We start from the raw sequence: 26,492 nt of genomic DNA, 5'->3' as shown, positions 1-26,492 counted from the left end.
AGTAGGAAAACTTCAACAATAATACAAAACACACTCAAATAAACCTACAAACCTGAAGCAGAGAAAAAACAAACTAAGCTCCTCCACATACCTGCTGAGATTCCTGCAATAGCAGTATTAATTCCATTCTGACAGATGCCAAGCCTCCACCATGTGAGCCATGAAGTATACAGTAACTAAGGAACATTCTTAGGAGAGATTGGTACTTCAGAAGCCACTGACGTCTTTTCTGAAAGTCTTCTCTCCGTAGCACATTTTTTTGCTGGTCAGCTGTGTCTTCAGTGTTTTCACATAATGTGGTTTCCTCTGGCATTACTCCAATTCCTGACTGTATCTCTTCCACTTCAACATTATAATCACAGGTCTTCTGAAGAGCTACCACTTCTCTCTCAAGCCACTGATAAAGCTGATATCGCAACTTCCCACCATCTACTTCATAACCCGTGGACAGTGTACGAAGCTCTATAGTAAGAATTTTCAGGCATGCTCTAAACTTCAGCTGTGCTGAAATGATATCTTCTGATGGACTGAGAACATCTTTGTCATCAACTGCACTGAAAGATTCTGTGTAGCTAGAACTTGTTTCACACAATTTTTCAGTTTTCTTCAGAGGTCTTAGCTCTTTCATTACCAGGGAGGAATCTTCACTCTCATCATTTTCATCACTGTCTGTCTGTAGTTGCAAGGGTTCATCTTGGAACACCAGACTTGGCTGACTCCAGTCAAAGGAAAGAGTTGAACTTGAATGTTTTCCTGATGAACAATCTGAAGATGAACCGAGACCATTCCATACTGGCTGTGACCAATCAACACTGGAAGCTTGGTCTTTTGTTTCAAACTCTTTAACTGGAGAAGATGGTGAGAAATCTTTACTGGTATCCATTAAACTAGGGGATCTATAAAAAGGCTTCGATCTCTTGACAACTTTAGGCATCTTTGATAACACTTCTAAGGCCAACATAGGACAACCAGCTTTCAAATGAGCATATGCAGTGGTAAAGAACAGCCGTCTTTCACCTAGGTTGATTTTATCAGCTAATCCATTTTCTACTGTTAAGCATATGTGTGTGGAAGATGTATCAGAAGAGCCAAAATGACGTCTCAACAAGAGCGGATGTGTTCTTAAGTAGTTATAGAAGTTAAACACTGCAGGGTTACAAGTTGATGAACCATCTCCTTCACCTGAAAAGAGATTGCAGCATGAGGAAAATGTACCATTCCATGAGAAACATCAATCTGCAAAATCCTGAGTTCATCAGAAAGCTATCAGGTCTTAATATTAATTCTACTGTCTAATTCATACATTCGTTCTACTGTTTCCTTCACTGCATCCCCCCTTTCCACCTTCCTTTGCATCTTTATAATTTGAATATTTTGGTGGGGAGGACACTGCCAAACCAAAACACTACTAAAAAGAGAAGCTTGAGTGGGACAGCAAGTAAGATTTTTTAAATTAAAACAGATGCCACTACTTTTCCTTGTACCAAGGACAGTTTTGCTGCAGTCAAACAAGACCACTTTTCTATTCAGTATAGATTTCTAAACCAGCTACCTCTAAATGACAATAAGATGTTACATTTTACTAAAGATTTTTAGCTAAAGTCTTTTTTTAAAATTTTGGATTAGTTTTTTTTATTTTGTCTACATCTTAAAAAAAACAAACTTACCATAAAATTAGGAAACCTGTAACATTTATACTTAATGGTAGCAGTATGACATACAACTAAATGAATTACACAGCAGTGCAACACCTATGCGTTTTATTTTCATGTTCACAACAAGAAAAACCCTTAAAAGATATGAGCACCAAAACAGGATGAGTCACTCAGTTTTCAAAGAGTCCAGGTTAACTGAGAAGAAGATAGACTCTTTCTCTCTCCTTCATCAGGAGTTACGGCACAACTAGTGACAGATAAGAGGTAAATGAAAGAGTACCATTTAAGTAAGAAAATAAAGCAAGACACAACAAACAAGCCACTGAACTGATCACAGAAAAATTAGTAACATTTTAAAATTCCTTAACACAGAAAGATGCGACCAAGACAGAAAAAACCAAACACGATACTCCTCATTTACTCAAAATTATACTGAGGCATGTAACTTCAACTGAAATCAGTTTTTAAAAGTAATTACACAACTATAAGTATTTGAGTCTTCATTTGTTCCCCTCAAATTTCTCTCAGTAGCCAGGACCAAAACCAGCTAGCATGGTAACTACCAGGGACTTGAAACACTCAACTTCCTTGACAACACTAACTTTAGGAAATAACATAATTGATTCTTAGAAGCTTATAAAATTAGCAAGTGAACATAGAAATTAATTGCTCTAGGAGACCTACATGCTATTTCAGGCACCACGTGGGCCTCCTTGTACCATCCTAAATATCAAAATCTTTTTGTTGGCAGTTTATGTTTTCAACTACTTTTCCAATGATTAAAAGCCACAAAACACCCTGTTTTCTGGACTCTCCTACGTAACTGTGCAATCAGAAATTTCTTTTTAGGCTGTGATGGAGTCAAATTAACTAATGAAGTTAACTTCTCTCTTCATCTTTAAACTGCTGCTTTAAAAACAACTGCATCACTGTAGGATCATCCCATTATCTTGATATTCATATACTTAAAGAACAAAGTATCCATTCATGGGACACAAGATAAGGACAACACAATCACCGTATCTGTTATTAAACAGCAAGCTATTTACTAACACTGTGAAGAACTACGTGGTACCTGGTTTTGTTCAGATGATACTTCAAGAAACTGCTGCTTAAAGGAACAAATAGTTAAAACAAATCTAACAGATAAAATACTTATATTCTTACCTCCTTCATCTTCAACAGAATGTTTAATCAAAGTGTCAAGAGCCTTGCTATAATCTTCCAAAATCCAGTATGCCATACTTCGCAGAAAAGGGTCACAGTGTATGTTTCCTGAGCTCTCTTTTCCAGTAAACGCACTTCCCAAAACTCTCTTCTGTAGTACAGATTTATAAGTACTAGATACTTCAAACTCTGACTCAAAAAGTCTTGATATTACAAGAGCCAACTGAATGTCATGCAGTTTTTCAAGGCAGACCTAATTGAAAATAAATACATTCAAGAGATTAAACTTCATAATTTCTTCTCTCTTTAAAATGATCACAAGGCAGGAATTGACATGAATCTGTTCAGACTAAAATAAGTAATTCTATCAACCCCAAAAAAATCAAGCAGGAACTATGCAGAATAGGCATAGCCAGCTATTACATGCAAGATCTGATATGCATTTCTTCAGTTTAAGTGACATGACAACAGATCTTTAAAATTGATGGGCTTCAAGAGAACAAATCCTTCATTATCAGAGATGAATTTCCTCACAACTTTTTAATTCAAACAGATCCCGGAAATACTTTTTTTTTTTGTTTGTTTGTTTGGTGAAGGGATTTTAGGAGCTAATACACATCACTGCCAAAATGCCAGGTCTCGAATTTCCTGATGAAAACTCTGCTGTCTTCATGAAGGACTAAGCAGACAATCTGAAAGTAAGATAATGGTAGGTAACGCCCTTAATTGTAGGTATTATAATAATAATATATTATAATAAATTATTATATGTTATTAACAGAGAAATTAATTATGTGACTTTTTAGTATCACTAAGATGACAGCTAAAAAAGAATCAAAATGCAAAAATCAGTGTTTTGTATTTGGCATTAATTTGGGGGGCTAGAGAGTGGGAAAGAAGAGCACAAACCAGATGCATCAGAAGCTTCAGGGGTCATACTAATAATGCAAAATGCAAATCACATTCCATGTATTTGTACATTTGGGACAATATAATAGTCTTAAATATAAAAAAGCAGTTCATTTTATTACCTCCACTGCATCTTTTAAGTGTCCTGCCAACAAGAAAAATGCTGCAGAATGTTCAAAACGCTGTTTGCCGAGCAGAGAAAAAGCATTTTTTAATGCAGCTTTACGCCATCTGTCCTCAGTAAAGTTGTTTCCAAAAAACTGTGTCATTTTAGTATCTTTTTGGGACCTGCATATTGAACATAATTGATAAAAATATTATACATTTTATTAGATGCATCATGGTTCTTTACTTCCTCAGATGCCAGTATAATTTTACACAGATCTTTACAACAGGAAATACAATGTCACTACACTGGGAGAAGGCTTCATATTTAAAAATAACAAACGTCAGTGAATACAAAACCTAATGGTATTTTCAATTAACCTGATACAAATACAGAAAATCTCATTTTTCCCAGGTGAGCTTCTAAGAGTATGTGACAATGCAAACTACTTTTCAAGAAGTTTGAAACAGTGAATGGTGTATTATGAAACATCCGTTTCAAAGACAGACATAATTCGGTCCCCCGAACTTAGGGTAAAATTTATAACAAAAAACACTTTTCTAAAAGACAGATATATCATGCTGTATCATATCATATACTACACTACACTGCTAATCCTCAAAAGTAAAACAGAATTAAGCAGTGACTGAAACTACAGTAGCTTTGAGACTAGAATGTGAAACATGCACCTTCAGAAATAGCAACTAAATTACTTCAGTAAATATAAGAAGCTTAGAAATGAGTCACCGAGTGTAATGACTAATTTAGCAATCAAATCTCAACTTTCAATGGTAATATTTGTGTTCTTTTGGATTACCGTCGCATTCAACCTTTTTCCCAAAATTATACCAGTGTGAAACTCCACGTAACAGCTTGAATGTTTCCTACCTGTATAATCCCCAGATAACAGCCTTCTTCTTCATTGCGAGGTAAAAAATGGCTGCGTCAAGTGGGTCATTGTTTCGCTGAAACGCTGCTTTAGCCACCTGTGAAGACAGTTCAACAGCAAAAAACAACCAAAATTTAAATACATCTGAAAAGAGATTCTTGTTGCTTCTGGTATCCCACACCCCAAAGTGCTCGGAACTACTCTTTAATACAGGATCCCTCCTCTCATTGTGAGTCTGATGCAAACGTGAAGATACAAGAGCCCTTTTCATATCATTTAGTTAATGCTCTCCCAGTTCTAGAAGATTTTTGGAAGATCAGGTGGGAATCCCTGTATCTGAAATCAGTTCCTGAAATCATAGCAAAATTAATTTATTAGTTGCTCTGGTAATCAAAGGACATATGAAGTCTTGAAAGACAGGCCGGGACCAGTCACAACAGGAGAAAAATTGTTTACAGGAGATTACTTTGGAAGGTTGGAAAGCAATAAGGGGTAAGTGGCAGCAAGAATAGTCCAAGACCTATGTAAGATAACCTGAAACTCAGGCCCAGAATACCTGGAATTTTTTTAATGCAAGGCAGTTAAGTTTTATAAAGTGAAGATTAATTACTAAAGATTGAAAAGTAAAAGTAGAGACATGCATTTTACCACTTCGTGCTTTGTAGTCAAAGTATCTTGTGCATGTCATTTTCTAGCTCAACACACTTGGCTTTTCCAACAGCTTAAAACAAGTGATAATGAGGTTAGGCTTATTGCCACATCTGTGATGGTTAAAATATTTAATATAAAGAAAATGAACAAAACCCCCAACAAACACACAGAAAACCCCACAGGCCAAAATAAAACAGTAGAAGGTTTGTTTATCACAAAAATTAATCAATTTGCAAGACAGATGTACAATACCTAAATTGTTCCCACTTCTGATAGCTTTCTAAGGAGAACCTTTTTCCATAACTTGTTTCTCTATCTTGCTATTAAAAACAACTATATGCTCCATCTGTATCTTGAGCATCCACAATAAGCACTGCACATTACCACCTCCAAAATGGAATATCTAAAAGCAAAAAACGTATTTCACGGTGGAATTTGACATCTGAAGTACTTAAAAAAAATAGTTGAATACAAATGTTCATACTCATATAAAAAACTATACATACAAAAAATACAGCACGAAACATTCAGAAACGTTTAATATATCTAAAACTTTAAAACCCCGTAAATAGAAGGTAAACACCACAGGACAGCTGTTTGAAAAGAGTTTGGTAATTTTTTTTCAGAACGCTATGTTTACCTTTTCTATGCATTTTCGCAGGCTGTGGATATTTCGAACCCACCATCCTATCCCCATAGCTCTGAGCTCTGACCATGTTGGATCTCCCTTCTGTACTGCAGGGAGCATACTCAGCAGTTCTTCTTCTGCTACTGAATGAAACGCCCAGGCAAAGTGACTAGTAGATAACCCTGCATAATAACACATTAAAAAAAAAATTTAAAAGACATCCATTAATAAAATATTCTAGAATCTGAAGTCAAGGGGATGGGAAAGGGAGAAGGGAAAAAAAGTCAAACTCTTTATTTTGCATTTATAAGTGCATTGCTGATGAGGCAACAGAAATGTAAGAACATCTGTTAGCACTGCATATCTAATACTAAAGAAAGATCATATAGCTAAAAACAATTTTTCATCTGCCAACTCTTTATGTAAGTTTGAAAAGAACTGAGTTACTAAACATCAAATATATGGATAATGGTGGCACTAAGATTAGCCATGATACAAAGCACAATGTACTGATTACATTTTTCAAAGTTTTGAAAGGTAAGTTTGCTACTTTGACTTGGATTTGAAAATGCAAAGTTTCAGATAATCAGAGCAGAAAACACATTTGAGGACAGAGATACAAAAGAAAACATGAAATAAAAAAATGTCAGGAGAAAGACAGCATTTATTAAGCAGTAACACAGCTGGTTATGGATAATTGTAACTCGAGTGACAGCCAGACACTTCTTTGTAGAGAGGCACACTGAACTGCACTTCTGCATGTGTCCTGGAGGCACTTCTCACTCTCATCGATTTCTGAGCAGAAGTATCTCAACTAAAATTAGTTCATCAGAAAGCTAACTCTGCAATACTCTGCTGTGGCATCTTGGCCAAATGCCAGTCTCTGATTCAGCTGAGGGGTGACAAGTCATGAGACTGAAAATGCCATCAACTGTCATGATGGCTAAAAGAGTAATCGCAGCCAGTTCTTTAGATTTGATTATGACTAATGAAATCCACCTCATTCAATTGCCTGCAATATCAGGATGAAAACAGTTAAATTATACAAAAACCCCCACATTTGAAATAGTTCACTCTATAATTACAGTAAGCATATAGAAATATTTAAAGTCCAAGCAGTCTGTAAAATACTTTTTTTCCCAACAGGCACTAAAAACCTAAGTAAATATGTACTACTTTCTACTGCTTATTCCTGCAGAAGGTTATTGGAATGATATGATACTAGAAGTACAGAGAAGTCAGTTCATTTGGGGAAACAGAAAAAAAAAGTAAAATTAAAAATTTGTTAGACAAGAAATTACTTCATTTCCAAGACCAAAAATAAAGCATACATTTTCTGCTCTGGCATTTATTCATATTGGACAATTTTTTTTAAAAAAACCCAATACATTAACCCATTGGTTCTGTGAAGGTATGTCAACAGCACACCAGTCATATGTACATCACCAAAATCCAACTCATCTAAGAAAACACATCAGTTACCTTGGTGAAGCAGCTGAGCTCGATGTACAGGAGGAAGCGCAGTTGTCAGAAAAGTGTGAAGCCGAACAGCCAATAAAAATTTTAAACCACACTCGTCAAGAGTTTCTCCACCTGGAAATAAATATTTTTACATACACTTTAGTGAAACTACTTGAAGTTATTGTGTGTCTTAATAGAAGAAATACAATTTTGTGACTACTAACATTTTAGATTTGTAAATATAATAGCATAATTCACAATTCTTCCCTTCAAGGGAAGGGAAAGAAGATTTCAAATATAAAAAGTTTTGAAGCTTTTTGTTCTCTTCAATGCAAGAAACAGAAGAAGTGTTATATTAAAAAATCGCTTGCAAACTTTATTTCTCAATTTCTCTGAAATACATAGTCCAACAAATATTCATCATTAAGAAAGCTGTCCCTTCAAAAGTGAACTAAAAATAATCATGGTGTGTGGACTGATGGATAAACAGTGGCATTAACAGTGAGAAAAACAAAATTTGATTCTTATCAAAGCATTAAGTCTTGAAACTCTAGTTAAACAGTAAATACTGTGATGGTACAGTAAATAATACAGGCTATACTATGAAATAAAACTGTAAACCACAAAAATATTCCAAAATAGGAAAAAACTCTCCAAAAGGGTTGTGAAGCACAGTAGTACATTTAACTTGGAACAGACCCCTTACCTTGACTTCTGTCTCTGCTTTCTCCAATGTCAGTACTGGTAGTAGCAATTGTATCTGCCAAGGCAAGCAATGACATTTGCTCCATCCTAGTCAGACCTGGCAAGCTTGAATGAAGTAAGTGACGAGAAAGAACTTGAGCATGTTCTGGTCCAAAGTAAGTTGGGCTATACTGAGAAAGATCGATGACTTTCGGTTTCAAACTCTCTTCTTCTGCATCAAGTGTAACAAGATCATCTGTACTTATAACAGGATTTTGAAAGAGATTTTCATAATTGTCATTGGGTGTATCTTTTTTATTTTGACTACTTTGATTATTAGTCTTCTCTGAACAGGAATAAGATGAATCATCATCCGCTGCAAGCAGAGCATACAAAGGCAATGGCGGAACAGAGTCTATTTCAATATAGTCTGTAGTCTCCGTTTTGCTGAATGTTTTTGGATCTCTCGCAGTACTTCCGCTAGCACTGATTGTCAGAGATCTGAGCCTCTTATCATGATTAGGCTCAGATTCATTTATAGCAACAACTTCTCCAGCAATGCACTTCACCAAATGGGAGAGAATGGCTTTTGCTCTGCGTACTTTACCGAGATCCATGAGTTCCAGCAGTTGATATGGATGGTACTGAGGTAAAGTTGGAGATAATGTATGAGCTGCTTCAAAAAGACCAGAATCTTCCATTTCCACGGAGAGATCAGAGGCAGATCTTTTCCCACTAAGTTTCTGTGCAAGGCTGGTCATAGATCTGGTCAAGGTTCTCTTTGGTGGATGTAGACCTGAGGCGGCTGATTGGCTTTGTTTCATTAAGCTCGTTATACATGATATACTTCCACTGCAGGAATCCATACTAACTAGTTCCTGCTTAGCAGGAGATTGCCACTGGGAATAAACATGCATTTCACAATCCATTCCAACTACAAGAATGCCATCGCGCACCCAAGACAAGGAGACGGGAAAAGGAGGTGATCCTTCTACAGATGAAACCAAGTCAACACAACGCAGCAAAACAAATCCAGAAAGGGTTGTGGTCTTAGTGCTGCCACTATGGGAGACTGCTACAATCTCATTACTATTTTGTTCTTGCCTCTTCCCAGACAGTTGACCAAACATATAAAGTTTTGATCCAATTCCTACTGTCAGAATATGTGAACCATCTTCCCTAGACATCCAGTCTAAGTGTACCAAGTGCTTGCTGCTGGGTATAATACTCCCACCATGAGACAGAAAAGTGTCCTGCTGGTTATATGCCACTAAATTGCTGTCAATACTAACACCAGAGTCAAACGTGGTGCCTATCTCATCTAAATTAAGAGTCTGTTCTAAAATCCAAGAAGAACCCCCTGTAGATTCACATTCAAAAATACTAACATGCATTACAAAATCTTGATGGCTATTTTTAGATGCTACCTGCTTGTATGCTACTGCTAATCTGTTGGTGTGTGCACAGCTGACTTCAGTTGGCCTTCCTGGAACACTAATAGCACTACTGCTAGGAAGTCCATCCTCAATCAGTAATGGCCATTCTTCCCATACATATTTAACATCACCATGTGTGCTGTATTCCGGCATGGAAAAACCTGATGATTCAGTGACAACTCTGCATCTCCAGAATCGAACTTTTCCATCAGAGCATGAAGTAGCCAGCAGATAAGGTGCACGACAAACAGGATATATGGAAGAAGAACTGAGATGTCCTAAAATGAAATAAAATACATTTTCACTGTGGGAAATACTAAAAAGCAAGCACAAAACTAGAGACGTTTTTATACAGCTACCATTTTATTATTCTGAAATTAAAAAAATATTACTACTTCCTCACAAAGAGGTTGTTTACAGGGCCTCACAAAGAAGACAATGTGACAAAAATACCACAAAACCATTTTACCTTTTGATTCCATTTCATTCTCTAGAGGAAAGCCAAATTATATTATTTGAACATGAATATTACTATATATTATCTCTTCCATCAAACATGCCTCCATTCAAAAACGTAAATCTATTATATTTCTGAAAGATTACTGATGAAAACCTTAAAACTTATAGATCCTACAAAAAATTTCATGAATGATTGCAAAACAAAATTTGTGCTTGTATAATTCTTTTTATTGCAAGAATGTGAAATTCAATAAATATTATACCTTAAAGAAAAGTTTTATTTTTGTATTAGTTCCAGGATGGAGATATAAAGTTAGGGAAACAGGTTTTAGCAAACCTTTTGGATCCTATAGGTATTTTAATTTTAACATCAAATACCAAACTTACTACTACTTCGTTTCTATTTTAAGACCAAAGTCAGAAAGGCAAGGAGTCCTAATTTTAGTCCTTTTTGAAAAAAATTACAAACCTGCTGACGGCTTTACACTTATTATCTCTACTGCTTCTGGCATATTCAGCTCTTGACTATACACCATTTTGGAAGACAGAGTAAGCCGGCTGGTGCTCTGAAGGTTTGCTCTACAGGCCCGATACTTTTGAGTAAAAGGTGATTGGATCTTCTCTGGATCAGGTGAAGAATACAATTCTTCTGTTTGTGTTGCTTCTTCAGGTGGATTTGAACCTATCTTTTCATCTAAAAAAATTTTGCATTGTTTATTTTAAAAAAACAATGATTTCTTTTAACTCAAGAAGTAATTTTACTCACCTTAATAGTTCCAAAAAAGACAGATAAAACATGACTTAAAATTTTACTTTCGTTCATATTCAAAGAGGAATGCTAGCATATTTCAGATTAAACACTTCTGAGATTCTATAACTGCTGGGAAATTATAAAAAAACCAATCAAACTATAACCAGAAAGACCAAAACTGCAGACAGAGTTATGCATGTGGCTACCCACTGAAAATAAGGTTTCCATGAGCACAAAATATCTGCAGGTCTAGAAAATTAAATGAAGATATCCATGGCTGTCCTAGTTAGAACAGCTGGGACTAGTTCATCACTGTATGGATGTAACCCAAAACTGTGTATTCTATAGCCTTCCATGCCATTTCCCAGAAACTATTATCAATAGACCATTTACACCATCTGCCCAGAGCAGCTTGACTCATCAGGCTATAAACTGGGTGTTAAGAGGCCTGCGAGACAGGAGGATGCTCCTGTCCTCATACCCATTGTGGAACTCCCTGCCCTGAGGGAAGTTCTGGGCATTCCTGCCTGAACTGGAGGATATATAATCTTGAGAGTCTTGGGACTTCTTTAACCACTCCTGGGATCCAGAGGAAGACTGCAGATCACCACTCTCAACCAGACTGCAGACCATCACTCTCGACCGGACTGCAATCACCACTCTTGACCAGACTGCAACAGCTCTCCCACCAACAGGCTTTTCCCTCTCCTTTTACTTTGGACTCAGGGGGCCCAAAGAACACCACTCTGTTCATGCCCCAGGGTGCTGGGTTATACATTTGGGTTTTGTGGGTTAAAACCAACTGTCTGTCTGTATAATTGTACTTATTGTATTATTTTATTAAATTGTTATTCTGATTTATAATCTCTCCTTTTAGTTGAGTTCATTTCCCCTGCTGGTTTACCTTTAAACCAGCGCAATGTCTTACCTTACAAAATGGGGAAAGTTATTTTTCAGAAAAGTTTTATTACAAGTTTATTTTATCGCTTAAAATGTAGGTTCTCAGAGATTACATAATATAAATTTTCCCTTTTTTTTAAATAAAACTCAATAGTTGAAGTTGAATTTGATGGATTTGGAACATAAATAGCCAAACACATTTGCTGAAAAGCCTTATCAGTAATATCCTCATCATGTAACCAGATCACAAAATTTGGATCTTTTTTATTCTCACTATTTTATAAATTAATTGCAATAATACTTATTTCTGCCTTTGAAAGCAATAGTAAGAAATACTAATTTAGTTTAATGACAGAAACATGCATTATAATAGATTCCTCCAGTAAGTGGTGAGTCTCAAACATGTTTTCTTCAAATCTTTAAATGTTAACAGAAAACTACTGAAGTATATCTTTGCTTACTTTAAAATTTTATAGTTTTAGAGGTAGTTTGGTAGTTTGAAAGAGAATCAGCAGATTTCAGAACGTCAAAATTGTTTATAATTATGATGACATCACTGATGCTTAGACGCTTCAGACCATGATCCAAATTAAAACATGTAAACGCAAAAATTGCATAAGAAAAAATTATGAAAGTAAAACACCTTGACTTTTAGACCATATTAAATAAGTTTAACCCAGTTAAATATTTCTGCCCTTAGAATGGACAAAAAATACCAAACTCTGGGCTCAGGCTGAACCCAAAAGCTTCATCATTCTGAAGATTAAGTAATCCAGAAAGAATGGGTTGTGATAAAAGCTTGTAATCAACTGCAGATTCTTTTCAAAAAGATGAAATACAATTCAGAATACACTGAACAGCAGATATATGAACAGCAGATATATTCACTAGATAGTAACTTACTTCTTAAAAGGAAAATACGAGAAAGCTTACCTATTGAGACAGGAACTGACTTCAAATGTAAGTGCCACATATGTAGTAATGAACGGCTTTGAGTATATTCTATTACTATTAAGTAGAATTTTTCGGAGAATCCATTCTGCTGGTTTCCTGATGAAATTAAGAAGAGGGAGATCTTAGGAGTTATTCACCTGAAAGCAGAACTAAATTTTGCTGGTTAGCAAATAATCACATTAAGCTCCGACAAACTAATACCGAAATGCAATGGTCTGACTATATCCAACTGTTACTTTAGTTTTCTCAGTATTTTACCACAACTAACAACCACCACAATAATGGATGCACTCATGTAAGAATTGTCAATGTTTTCTTTTAGAAATAACAACATATTTGAGTGACTTTGCTGTGTATAATAAAGCTAGATCCCAGATCAGCTTTATTGTGTATAATAAAGCTGGATCAGCTCTGGACCTTTGCCTTTTACATGTTTGTCTCTCACAGTTTCTTAACCATCTGTTAGCGGTAACTGTAACAGTTACAGAGGTCTGGCCTTCATAAAAATTATACAAATTATATCTAAAGAAGAAATGCCATTGTCCACATTTCTGAAAGTCACAGCTTGGTCTAATGGCTAGGCTCGTTGGTCACAACCCAGCCAGACCAATTATATATAGACTAGGCCTACAAACAGTCTGGAACACACAAGAGATGTAATGCTTCTTCCCAAGAATTAATTTACTATAGTTTCACACCAAGAAAAGAGGACACAAGTTGTACTATCAATAGGAGCCCGTTTCTGGACGGTGTACCTGGCCATTCTCCCTTCTTAGTATCAAAGTAAACCCATTAGGACCAAGAAGGAATAGTTTAGTGATCATCTTTCCTCTGTGATTCCTCTAACCCTTCTTTAGCTGTGTATCTACATAAAACATGATCAAGAATAAGTTGTATTTGCCCTGTGTGTTTGACACCGTGGTGCTTACGGTACTACAGAAAAACAAATTAATTTGTTCTTTTTAAAAACAATCTTTATGCATTATTAAAGATGAAAGAATGTTCTTTTAAAAAACTAGAAGGCTTTAAAGGACTAGAAAATACCTTCAGATTAGAATGTATGCAAATGATCCAGAACTAATTTACAATTTTCCATTTAGCCCAATTCCTTACATGGTAGCAATCCATGCAGAACTTCAGAACACATACACATATATACAGTTGTTTTTTCTAAGATCAAATGTCTTCCATATTTCTTTTTAAATCCTTTTTGTGTATCATATTCAAGATGTAAACATACAATTATGTGTACAGTAACACTTCTTTTTGTTCTCTGTTTTGTGCCTAATTTTCAACATCTCACTTGCATTTTTTGAACTCTGCTGAAGGCTGGGATTATCTCCACTACTCCAAATCTTTTCCTCAAGTAGAAACAGCCAATTCATAAATGATCACTATGAATATAAAGTTCAGGCAGTATGTTCCTTGGTCCTTTTGACACTTTTCCATGCCTTTGTTTCCTTTCATTCAGGACTTCCTTTACTATTTTACTACAAACTTTACTCTGACTCTCTTTTCCCCACTGGAACAGAACACCACAAAATTGTGATGCCTACATAACAGAATCACTGGTTCACTCCACCAAGGAAAACAAACCATTTATTCCACAGCAACTCAGATCTGCCCAAAGACCTACAAATCCACACACTACTCATAGTATTCTAGTGAGGGGGAATTATTTGGTCTGCCATTTATTATACTATGCAAGGCCTGAGGAGCAGTATTTAGCTGATATAAAGGATGAACATCCACCATGATAGGATACAATAAGATTTCTCTATGTCATACTTTACCACTACAGGCTTCACATTTAAAACCCCTTCCCCCTCATGTAAGACAGGTATCAGTAAGGGACTGCTTAATATACTACATAAGGGGTATCTCATGATTTAAACTACTTTATCTAAAACTTAGTTGCACATAACTCAGAGGAAGTGAAACACCCGTGAATTCCGTTAGACTAGAAATTCTTCTGAAAATCTCAAAGTAAGGTATTTGACCTTAAAATGACAAAAGCTATTTATTAGGAAGTTTTGTTCTGCAGAATGAAAATTTCAATGTTCTATGAAAAAGAATTTTTTACCAGAGTCGGATAAATTGTTCTTCTTTGCAGGCATTTCCTTCTCCTGGTTATGTAAAATGAAGTCTTCTTGAAAAACATGGAATAACTGTGTTTTCCGGCCATGCTAAGAAAGTAAAAACACAAATAGGAAGAGAACATTACAGAATGTACTGCTTAAGCTCTCTAACATGAGAGCTTCTAACTTGCTAAGTTATACACATCAGTGAAAGATTTCTCATGAAAATGCACTTTCATTACTCACATTCTTTTCACTTACAGGTACTACTGAAAACAAGAGCAAGTATACACCACAAGCAGTCTTTAAATACCTCATCTTTACCTGACAGAGAGCTACAGGTATCACGTTTACTATTAAGACTTTTTCAAAAAAGCTAATTACAGTGAAAAATGAGTATAGGAGAAAATCTTACAAGCTCTGTGATAGCATCCAGTTCAATGATACACCCTGGGCGAGCCGTAGATTGCTGACTTATGATGTTAAAAACTTCACCAACATACTTCTGTTTAAAAAGAGTTAGAGGAGTGGTCTTGTTAACTTAGTTTTGTGCATTTCTGTGACACAGCCTGCTAGGTAGGTGCAACATCACTACACAAATGTTAACTAAAGCACTAAATATACACTGGTTGTGATTCAGTAAGACTATTCCCCATTTTATTCAGGTAATATTCCCCATTTTATCAAAAGCACGTATGATTTGGACGGGTGAAAAGTGACAAGAATATCTGGAAAGCCCCACATTTAGCAATGTATTGTCCCTTCCCCAAGCTGCACTGTCATCTCAGCTTTTCATTAGGATGGCAATGCACACACACAAGTATTATTCCTTGTAGTGCAAGTGTTTCAGAGGTATTTTCCAATCAAACGCTGGCCTGCCTCAATATGCAGAGTTTGAGATTAAATCATATACAGTGGCTAAAAAAAGTTTTATCTTATCTGCTTTTACAAGCAGAATCACCTGTGAAATCCTCAGCAACCAGCTTAGTTACCAATACGTTTTGAGCCTAGTGAGACTGAATGAAGTTGTAACATGCAAAAACTTGAGATGGCTTTTTACTTACAGAAATTTCTGGATTGGAGAGCTCACACAAAAGTTTCTTAGCATCTATCACAGCTTGATATAATTTCAAATGCTGCCCATCACTAGCCACAAAGCAGGCACTTGGAGAATTACAGTATGCACCTGAAAAGCAGGAAGGCAAAAAGTACTCAACTATTCAAACACTAATTTGCTTCCTTTTTCCTTTTTTTTTTTCTGGACAAGAGGCAATTTTGAAGTTATGACAAAAAACAACCCAGCATAAAAAATGTTAACTTCCATTCACAAGCAAGAATCACAAAGTTTAATGCTGTGTTCAGCAATCAAATCAAAGCATATTAAAGGAAATGAGAATCCCATTTGCAAACTAGAGCTAAAAATTTTCCTCAGCTTTTAAGTGTTCAGTGTGCTCTGAAGAATGCACTAGTATTTAAGAACTTAACTACATAAGCTCCTAAAAAATCAAATACATAAAATAAGACAGAAGAGCACAGCAAATCTTCACATAAGAATAAAGAACTTCCAAGTATCAGCAGCTTGAAAATTTGTGAAGGGCCCATACTTAACATTTTTTCCATTACATTCAAGTATTTCTATATTATCTACTTAAAAGCATTATTAGGTTATTTACTTTTATTCTAAAACACTTCACAAATCAGGAAACAAAACTCACCAAGGCAATAGCTGGGTATAAGTGTGGGCAGCCACGCAACATTAGAAAAAGCTGAAACATGAAGAGAATTGATCCGAGCAAGTTCAGAAACTCCACCAGAAAAGGACAAAGGCCCAACAGGATCTACTCTCCAAAGAATAAGTTCACTGTAAACTGCATTGGGATCCTGGGATGTCACATTTGCATTGGCTCTACTCTGAAGTCTTACTGGTGACTCCTGAGACCTCAAGGAATCATTTGCCTGTATTGCATTCTCAACATCTGGTGAAATTAGAGCATTGTGATGTGAGGTTGTAAGCAGCAGTGGTAATACTGAGTGGCAAGCCAAGTCATTAAGATGAAAACGGTGACCACAATATCGAGATTTATGTGAAATACTGAGTACGGTTGAAAAAGCAGATTCCTCAGCAAAACTCACTAGCCACTGGTTCAATGACCCATCTGCATGTTTGGAAATCATCATAACATTAGGTGTGAAGATGCTTAGTTTTAAACTGCTGGTTGTTTTACTGTGTCCAGAAGAGATAAGCATAGATGATGATCGCGTAAGGCCAGGAGGCTTTTGTTTGCCTTGTTGAATAGCTAAGTCAACATTTTTGGTACAAGCATACATCACTATACTCCTGCAAAGAGAGTTTGCATCACCCGTTGGAAATGCAACAGGAATTCTTGAGACAAATGACACCTGGAATTTTAAGAAAGGAAGAATAAATATTAGTTATTGTCTCATCATACATCTCACTGAGTAACTAGGTACAATGCAGAAGAAATAAAGTACCTGCACCTGGCGAAACATGCCGGGCTGGTATTCATCTAGCCAGTCCACATGCCACACCAGCAGTGAACCATCCATAGGATGTATACTGAATAGCATGTCAGCATTTTTACTCCATTCAGAGAGCAGAACTTCAATTTCATGATCAATAATAGCAGAAGATAAAGGAACAAGGCTTGAATTTGGAGTAGTTTTCTCATCGCTCAGTTCCTTCTTTTCTTGGTTTCCTTTTTGCTCATCCCCATTTTCATCAGCTTCTAGAACACAGAGATATATATATATATTATATTCAAAACCAGCAGTATAACAAGTGGTGTTATTCAGGCACTGGAGCACCTTTCAGGTCTTTTATATGAGAACTACTTTAAAATTAAAGAACTAATCTAAAAGAATGAAAATTATAACAAGACCTTATGGTCCTTAATGTCCAATAAAACAAAATAATTTATATTGCACCTTAATTTGAAATATTTTTCTTTTCCACATTTTATGCAAATTTTTGCATGCACAGACAGAACATGAGCACCAAGCTCTAAAATATATAAATTAATTGAATATATTATGTTACAGAATAAAGCTATATAAATGAAGTGTATGTTAATATCTAAAAAAAGGAAGTTAATTCAAAGTATTGCACTTGCTTCCTTAATATTAAAGTAACACTTTTATGCAAAGGCCTCCAGGTCAGCCTAAGTAAACAGTGCAGTTTTCAGCATGTATTAACTCAAAATTTCTAGAACAACCATAAAAAACCCCACAAAAACAAGAAACATAAAGAAACAAAAAACCCCCCAACCAACAGCTTTTTTAGATAGAGATTTTTTAAAGTCACTTAGGTACTTTCAGCATATGGGAAAAAAAAATGCATAAAACTGCTACTGTAATATGTCTTCCATGTCAAGTTGCCCACCTCTAACTTCACCTGAAGGAACATTACAAACTACTTTCTAAAATGAAAGACATTTTTCTGAACGGTATATGTCTCTCTAACTTTTACCTTCTTCTGATCTGCCATCCATTTGATTAGATTCCTCAGTATTAGTCTCAGGAGAATGATGTTCAAAACTCCTTTTAAGTTGTTGCAAAAACACTTCCATAGATAAGGTAAAATGAAGTTCTTTGTTGTTTAGCCAGTGCACAACAAAAGGTCCACTTTTTTCTTCATTTTCACCAAGACTCAGAGATGTGATAGAAGGGAGTAGAGGGATATCTACCAGAAAAAGATGTTGACATTTTTTAAAACTAAGTAGTTTGGTCAAAAAATCATTTTAGAGAAATTATTTTAAGCAGAAACCCTGTTATGAAAAAAATACACGTAGTGTATTGCCACTTGCCATTCCTTTCACCAGTACGATCTGTTTTCAGCCACCACAAGAGATGTTCCACAGAGAGGTTCTTTGTAATGCTTACCTTAGGATCACAGTACCGCCCTGTGATATCTTCTTGATGTAACACCGTACATTCAGGTTAATTTACCCTGTCTTTTGCTACTACAGCTCAGTATGACCCAAATAATTTACGCATGATTTTCAACATTAAGTCCACAATGGATGCTGCAGATATACATTGTAATCAAAGACTACAGGTTTACACAAGCAAAAAATAGTACAGTCAATAGATGACACCCTCTGTAACACCATCACAAAATTCCACAATTTCTAATTCTGGTAGATTCTGTTATTTGACATTGCCCTTTGATGGTAACCAGTGCCCCACGTTGCTGTGAAAAACAGAGCAGTAATCACAAAGTGTGTGACAGAAGCAAGGATCAGACTGCTGCAGAGTAACATCATCTAAATTAAGCGTAGCTAAAAGGCAGCTAGGTGATGTACCGAAATTTCCTCAAATCGCTGACGTTAAGCAATATGTTAAAAGCTCAACCTGCATGTAATTCTCACCTTGAAGCCTCTAAGTATATTCTCATCTCCTTCTGCTCCCTATTACTTAAATTCCATGTCCTGGGAGATTCAAAAATCAAAATCACTCAAAATCTGTTGGTTTTAATCAAAGTCAATGATGGCTTTGAATTACTAATCCTCCAATCTAGTCAAAGAAAATTATAACTAAGAGCACACAGATAAAACGAAAGGACTACCAGGACAGCCAGCAATTTTATTGTGGGAAGGGGATGCAGCAGGTGAAGGAGGCAAGAGGAGCACATATGACTTAAGAAATACAGTCTGTCTTCCTAAACAGGCCAATGCCTGTCTCAAAAATAGCATTATACATATGGATAGTAACAGATCTTGGAGGGAAAAATTCTGTTGACCCCTTTTCGAAACACAAAGCTGAGTAAGGTGATCTAAAAAGATTACTCTTCAGATAAGAAATCACTTTTTTTTTTCCATTCTCCTACCTCAAAATTACCAGTTTCTAACTGATGCTCAGCTCTGGACATTATCCCTAGTGAATTTCTACTTGCTTCATAAATCACAATCACTCTTTCCAGAAAAATACTAATGTCTTTGGATGGAAGAACTTCTTCTGAAATTACCTAGAGACAATTTTGTCGTAGTAACCACCGTTTATTCCTTTCACTGAACTCCACCCAAGCTGAATATCTGTTGAAATAACACCATCATATAAAAGCAGGTCTCAAGGATTTTGTCACTAAAAGAAAATTAGTTTCATATACTATATGAAATTTTATATTTATTCTTACATATGACAGCATTATTCCTCAAAATGCGAAGCTGTTTTGGCCTTAAGTTTTTATCGACTATTTTAAAATGTTGTCGTAAGGGCAAATTTTCAAGTGAGAGATCACAGACTGATTTGTTTTAAATTAAATGAAAGGAAATACAATTAGGTTTTCAGATTAAATCCAATTTCAAAAGGGCAAACAAAAAGGCCTACTTAGAAAATCTCATTAGATTGACATACTTAAGGACTTGACTGTGAGGAAGAACACATACTTCTTCAAATTAAGATTTAGAATGTTAAAGTTACTTTAAAAAACAACCTGATACCTTCCAGGTAACTGAGTTAAAGACCAAGTGATCCAAAAGACAGTAATAGACACAGATTAATACAGATAATATAAAAAGAATATACGATTAAAAAGGCCAAACACAAGTTTTGAGTACATAGGAAAATATTTTTCCAATCTTTTTCAAAATTATTTTTATTCTCATTCTGTGAATTTCCTGTTCGGTGAATTTATATTGCAAAGGCTATTAAAAGCAAAATCAAAGTTTACTTAGTTGTGCTGGGTAGTTTTGGCTAGGGTAGTTAATCATCTTCGCAGCAGCTGGAATGGGACTGTGTTTTGGATTTGTGCTGAACACAGGATTGATAATACAGAGATGGTTTTGCTTGTTATTGCTGAGCAATGTTAGCGCTTATACAGACTCAAGGCCTTGTCTGCTTTCTGTACTCCCACACTGGCGAGGAAACTGGGGGTGCATGGGAAATTAGGAGAGTACACAGCCAGGACAGGTGACCCAAACTGATCAAAGGGATATTCCAGACCGCAAGACATCAAGCTCAGCATAAAAAGTGGGGGTAAGGAGGAGGAAGGGAGGATGTAAGGAGTGGTGGTGTTTTGTCTTCCCAAGTAGCCCTTAACATGTGATAGGGCCCTGTTCTCCTCGAGATGGCTGAAGACCTGCCTGTCCATGGGAAGCAGTGAAATAATTCCTTGTTTTGCTTTCCCTATTAAACTCTATTAAATCAGGAGTTTTCTGGCTTTCACCCTTCTGATTCTCTCCCCAGTCTTGCTGACAGGGGAGTGAGTTGAGTGGCTGTGTGGGGCCCAGTGGCAGATTGGGTTTAAACCACTATCTATTGTGTATAAAAATAATAAGAAAAGACTAGGTACAAAAAAAAAAGTGAAAGATTACGTGCTAGCCACATGAAAAGGTTATCTAGCTCCTTGTGTAATCTGCAGATGAGAAAGTACAGAAGAAAACTACAAATCTTCAAGACGTTTTGAAGAAATTTTCCCCTATGACATTGGGTAGTAATACATGTAATGACTGGAGACTTTTCCTGCAGACATAGGATAGCACTGACGGTACAACACAAAACTGAAAGAAGTTTCTGTCTGGTAGGCTTAATGTGATTCTAGTCCTATCTGTTAAAATATGAACAAACCAATACTAAAAGCGTTGAAGATTAATCTTAGAGGAGAAAGGGTTTACAGCTTTGCCTAGCACAGCAATTTTAATGGAAACTACTTGTTCTTTACAATCATACCAAAGACTGTACAGCTACAAATATGAACTCATCATGAATGCCTTTAGACCAAAATTGCCTTTCAAACAAGGGTCAGCAGAGACAGAAAAACAATTGTAAATACTATAAGACAGAGTTTAACTAGTTTAAGGTAAGAATTACATAATACATTTGTTCTTTAAGTCTAGACACAGAAAACCACGTAACAGCAGTAAAACCTTAATGAAAAGGCCATTTCTATTCTGTTTTGCAATGAGCAGACATGCTCATTCACTTCATTTTCAGCATACACAAAGATTACGAAAATAGAAATATTAGCAACTATAGAGGAGTTTCCTCAATGCTTATCAACATGTTGTTTGAGTGCTACACAGTATTAAAGTTTATGGAATGCAAGATGAAGGCGTGTTTTGTTTTGTTCAGAGACAGAAGTAGTGGAACATGTAGTTATTTCACACACTTAGTGTCCCATACTGATTTTAATCAGCTTGGAAATTTTTCATCGCATCAGTGCACTCCCAGTATCATACACAATTCACAGTAAATTGTAGCTCCAGCTACAAATACTTACCTTACTCCATCTTAGACCACTATGAATCTCAGTTAAAAGATGACAAAATGAAAGACAGGATTACTGCAGAGAAAATTTATTCAAATGATTTCATTACTGTAGAAGGTTCTTTCATGCACAAATGAAACAAACATACTAGCAATTTTGCATGATCAGGTAAATACTGTACAAACACATTTGTTAAGCTTCTACAGAGAATACATACCTACCAGAAATTGCAGTTCATTTTGCAGCAAACATTGATCACGTTTCTTACCTGTGGCTGGGTTGATACTGGCAGCAATATGGAAGTGACAAAGGGCATTTGCATGAGGAGCAATGTTCCTGTGAACTTCATGGGGATCTTGTTGATGCAGAGCATATCCAGTATGTGCTACAACAGCACTTGACCTCCTCCTTCCTCGTCGGAAGTGCCTCAGGTTTAACTGCATGAAGAATAAGGTGTCATTTTAATTCCTTTCAAAAAGAAAAAGCAGATTTCATCTGTAAGAGGTTTTCTAGAAACTAGTGAATTGTATTTCTCAGTTTAAAAGCTACTTTAAAGAATTAGTGGAGTTTCTTGCAAAATTACACTGTTCGGGTGGTGTCTGCAGCAGAAAGATAGCAATGCCTTCAGATTTATTTATGAGGGTCCATAAAACACCTTCACATAAGTAACTACTTCATATTCCAGTGTGCAGACAACATTCATACAGTTTTTACACTTAAACAGAAAATACTATTGTATTTCATAAACATATACCATGCTTATTGAGGATTCTGAACAAAGCAGCAAATTTGAGTAGCCCCATTTCAGAGACTGAAAAATTGGATTTGGATTTTGGACCTAACTAGATCAGCACTTCATAAGGGCCCAATGAGTTTTAAGGTCTTCATCTTTTATGCAAATGCATGTTTCCAAGGCAAAAAGTAATATTTGATTTTTAAGACTGACTTAGTTCAAGTCCATTGTGCTGTAGGCATCTATGTAAGCACATACAGGTACACGAAGATACACAACTTGCACTAAGGACAGTATTATACCCTTGGCATTCCTTTTGACTTGCTTTGCAAGTGCTTTGCATCTTAACATAGCATGCCCATGTAAACAGTGCTTCCTCAATTCTCATATAATTGTGGTTTCTGATCTCTAATATTGCCTCTTATTTTCAACAGAAACACAGAACTGTCTCCGACTTTTCCCTTCTCTCCCATCTTTTGACTATTTTCTTTGCTGTGTTGTGCCTTTCAGCCTGTCATATTTTTCATGTATGCTGTATGCGCTAAGAAAGCACTATAAGCATACTAAACACGTCACTCCATTAAGATGAAAGCACAATGCCCACATAAGCTCTACACAACTTTGCAGGAGACCACTACTGCTTCACCTTCTTCCTGATTCTCACTGGTTAGAAAACATTATCTGGCAAGGATCATTTGCCTTAAAGTTTACAAGCAATTTGCTCTACTTGAGGACTACTGCAAAAAGGTTGTTTTTATTCCCTCCATATGATCACTGTTTTTCCAGTTGCAGAAGTCAGAGAACATCTCACAACTTCAGAGGTAACAAGTGAGCCCCTACCATACATTTTAAGGCAGCATCACTCCTGAGTTTCACATAACCTATATACAGTATGTGCTCCATACTGTTCCTAGCCCTTTGAACTAGATACGGTAAAGCATTTTTCTTCAGTCATCAGACCAAAATAGGCAGCTGGGACTTTAGAACAGTGTCTCTTCTAATGTGAGAAGCTCAGTAGGAGAGCTGTCAGCTTAGATTTCCCAAGGAAGATTTCAAAGAAACTCACCCTATTATAGCATTTTTATCCACATCTCTGGTATAAAAGATTTCAGTTTATGATACATATCTGAGTTTATAATTATAAACCTAAAATTACATGTTTGTACAAGTGTTTATTGTCACTGTTCAATTTCAGTTCTTACCTCTAAAGCACTTTGCACTTTTTCTTTGCTTGAAATATTTCTCTTGAAGTTATTTGTGAAGTTCACAGCTTCACTCCAATTGCTGTATCCTCCACCATACAACAAACTGTCATTGGGTAATAAAGTCTCTGCCCAGAGACGACAAACATTATCCTTACAGCAAGTCAGGAGCACATTGCAGACAGCACCACTAAAGAAAGAAAATTTAAGGTATGAAAAAGCTGCTTACTATTACATAGCATCAAAATAAACCAACAGTTCCAAACAGTTTTTGGAATTGCACCAAGTAACTTAAACATACTAATGAAAGAAAAACTTATCAATATATTCTTAAGAAAACAAATGATGTATCAAAGGCTTTCCTATCTGTTCAAGTATCTGACTATAAATTACCTCAAACTTCATCACATAACAGCGCAACAGCAAATCATGGATTTCAATTTAAAGAATAATTCATACCTGTAATAGCAAAATTTATGTTTTTCCTTTTAAAGCTCTTCGCATAAAAAGCTAATAATATTCTAGATAGCTGTTCTTAATTCCAGATCTTACTGCTATCTACCACTTACAAAATTACATATACAAAGGACAGAAACCAAGTAATACCAGGGATACAACAGCCAATTGAAAGCTAGAATTTCTTCTTAATTACTATTTTTCCAAATGCAACTTGTGTTACATATTTGGCCAAAAAATCCAATTACGCAAAATACTGGAAAAAGCTATGCAGATCATGAGGTTTCCAGTTCACATAAGTTTACACTTGAGCTTTATCTAAGGCTCAAAAGATATATGGATCATCTGACCAGATTGTCAGCACAAAACTCCCTTAGGAATCACAGAGCAGATGGATTTTCAGAAGTGATTTAAGAACTATAGTAATGGCTTTATGAAGAATCTTCTGCTTAAAGGGTGGCATAAAGGACAGCATAAACTTGCTCCACATAAAGGTATGTAAATTTGGCTACTATTTGGAATAATATAGCCAAAAAATGGTTGCAGGGCACAGAAATGCTAACGCTATTTCAGTTTGAGACTGCAAGTACCAGTGGAAATTAGGGACAGGTAATTTTGAATCAGAACATACATCCCAAAAAGCTCAAACCCAAGATATCAGTTCCAAATTATTATTTCATTTGAATTTCCAGATACTGTTTCTGACAGAGGTCTAGTTTTGTACCAGGTAGAGAAAGAAATTACAATACATGAAAATACTTGAATGTTTGTGGAAGAGGACTTATTTTGATTTGCTCTGATTCCATTAAGATGGAAAGGAACGAGCTGGGATTAAATGAATGAATGGTCATTTCAGACAGTGCAATCAATACGATGGAAAGAGACAATTTTCCAAGATCTGATTTCATATTTAGTTCAATGCCTAAGTCAGTCTGTGAGACTCCCTTCCTAACTTTCTAGTTCTTTTCAGGTAAGAGGATGCTTACTTCTCAAGAACACACACAGACAGTATAAAATTAATAACTGAAGTAAACCATACAATTTGTGTGACTGTTGACTGTACAACTGGGAACACTGTATAGTTCAGGGGTTTCTTTGGGTAACTTATGAACTTCATGTTGTTAGAACTACTGACCGTGGCATGAATTTACTGGTCTTCCTCCATGAAAATGCATTTACTGACCGAGGATGAGCCAAATAAACAAATGAAAAATCAATCTCTTTTGCTTGGTTTTCAGGATTGGCACCAGGTGGTGTTATGGTTGATCGCCAGCTCTCTGTGTTGTACCATACTTTCACAAGACAATCATCCTGTGGAAAGGAAAAAAGAAAAGACAGTAAATAAAACTACCTCACATAAGAGTATGACACACTTCAAGTACTTCTGGGTTTGTCTCTTGAGGTTTCATTCGTCTTTAAAATACTTTTGTGATCAGAGTAACACAGAGAAACAAATTCAGTACAATTTACAGAAACAAGTTCAGTAAATATAACTTTAAGACTTGATCTTAAAGAAAACACAGTAGCAGAGTTTCCATTTAACCTGCTTGCCATTACTAACAGGATTTAATTTTGGTCCTCCTGATTAGTTGCCAATTTTTAACCACAAAAATTCAAGCTGCATTAGCTTGAAATGGTATTCAAATGTTAATACAAGTAATTGTACCTTGGCAGAAAAGAGCCAAAACCCCCCAGTACAAATTTAAGTGTTAGATAAACACACAAAGGTCATAGATGCCATGTCAAAAATCAAGCTCAGCACTGCTCGATCTGCTTTTGTCAGATATACACAAAAATTGATTATGCCTTCAAGGACTAGATAAATTAATCTGAATCTAGATTCATGTTGTTGATCAGCTATTAAATATGAATGGCATTGAAATACTGTATCAACCGATGACCCTACTGGGAGGAGGGGGTGTTTGTTTTGCTCACCAGCATTGTCCTTCACAAAAAACTAAATCAAGAAACAAAACACAGAAATAAAGATGTGTTTGCAGATTCTCCACGCAGGTAACCGACTTAAGCATTTATGGTAAAAAAATACATTATTAATTTTCCTGCTTATTAATTTTTCTTACTTATTCAGTAATTTTGCTTTGAGTGAGTTTATAATGTAAGAAAACACAACAGGACATAAGACATTCT

The 26,492-nt window shown here is 35.9% G+C and overlaps 1 protein-coding gene across 5 annotated transcripts in view; it reads right to left on the bottom strand.

Moving 5' to 3' along the window:
- Positions 1 to 26,492, bottom strand: part of DMXL1 (Dmx like 1) — an 80,994-nt gene that overhangs the window by 32,542 nt on the left and 21,960 nt on the right. For 4 of the 5 annotated variants that reach the window (XM_018085975.3, XM_018085976.3, XM_029965472.1 and 1 more), the window contains 18 exons: positions 25,480 to 25,655; positions 23,889 to 24,078; positions 22,222 to 22,390; positions 18,216 to 18,428; positions 17,222 to 17,475; positions 16,444 to 17,128; positions 15,793 to 15,914; positions 15,144 to 15,233; positions 14,734 to 14,836; positions 12,630 to 12,746; positions 10,515 to 10,739; positions 8,173 to 9,864; positions 7,488 to 7,598; positions 6,018 to 6,187; positions 4,726 to 4,823; positions 3,854 to 4,019; positions 2,823 to 3,075; positions 92 to 1,182 (listed from right to left, as the gene is read on the bottom strand). In XM_018085975.3, coding sequence (XP_017941464.3) covers positions 92 to 1,182; positions 2,823 to 3,075; positions 3,854 to 4,019; positions 4,726 to 4,823; positions 6,018 to 6,187; positions 7,488 to 7,598; positions 8,173 to 9,864; positions 10,515 to 10,739; positions 12,630 to 12,746; positions 14,734 to 14,836; positions 15,144 to 15,233; positions 15,793 to 15,914; positions 16,444 to 17,128; positions 17,222 to 17,475; positions 18,216 to 18,428; positions 22,222 to 22,390; positions 23,889 to 24,078; positions 25,480 to 25,655 — 5,925 coding nt within the window. The remainder of the gene's footprint in view (positions 1 to 91; positions 1,183 to 2,822; positions 3,076 to 3,853; positions 4,020 to 4,725; positions 4,824 to 6,017; positions 6,188 to 7,487; positions 7,599 to 8,172; positions 9,865 to 10,514; positions 10,740 to 12,629; positions 12,747 to 14,733; positions 14,837 to 15,143; positions 15,234 to 15,792; positions 15,915 to 16,443; positions 17,129 to 17,221; positions 17,476 to 18,215; positions 18,429 to 22,221; positions 22,391 to 23,888; positions 24,079 to 25,479; positions 25,656 to 26,492) is intronic. The other variant, XM_029965471.1, reaches the window with a different exon arrangement.

The sequence above is a fragment of the Manacus vitellinus genome, unplaced genomic scaffold (assembly GCF_001715985.3).
Source record: "Manacus vitellinus isolate BGI_N305 unplaced genomic scaffold, ASM171598v3 scaffold_9_pilon, whole genome shotgun sequence".
Classification (NCBI taxonomy): Eukaryota; Metazoa; Chordata; class Aves; order Passeriformes; family Pipridae; genus Manacus; species Manacus vitellinus.
The sequence above is the reverse complement of the archived record's forward strand: the minus strand, read 5'-3'. Positions and strand labels throughout refer to the sequence as shown.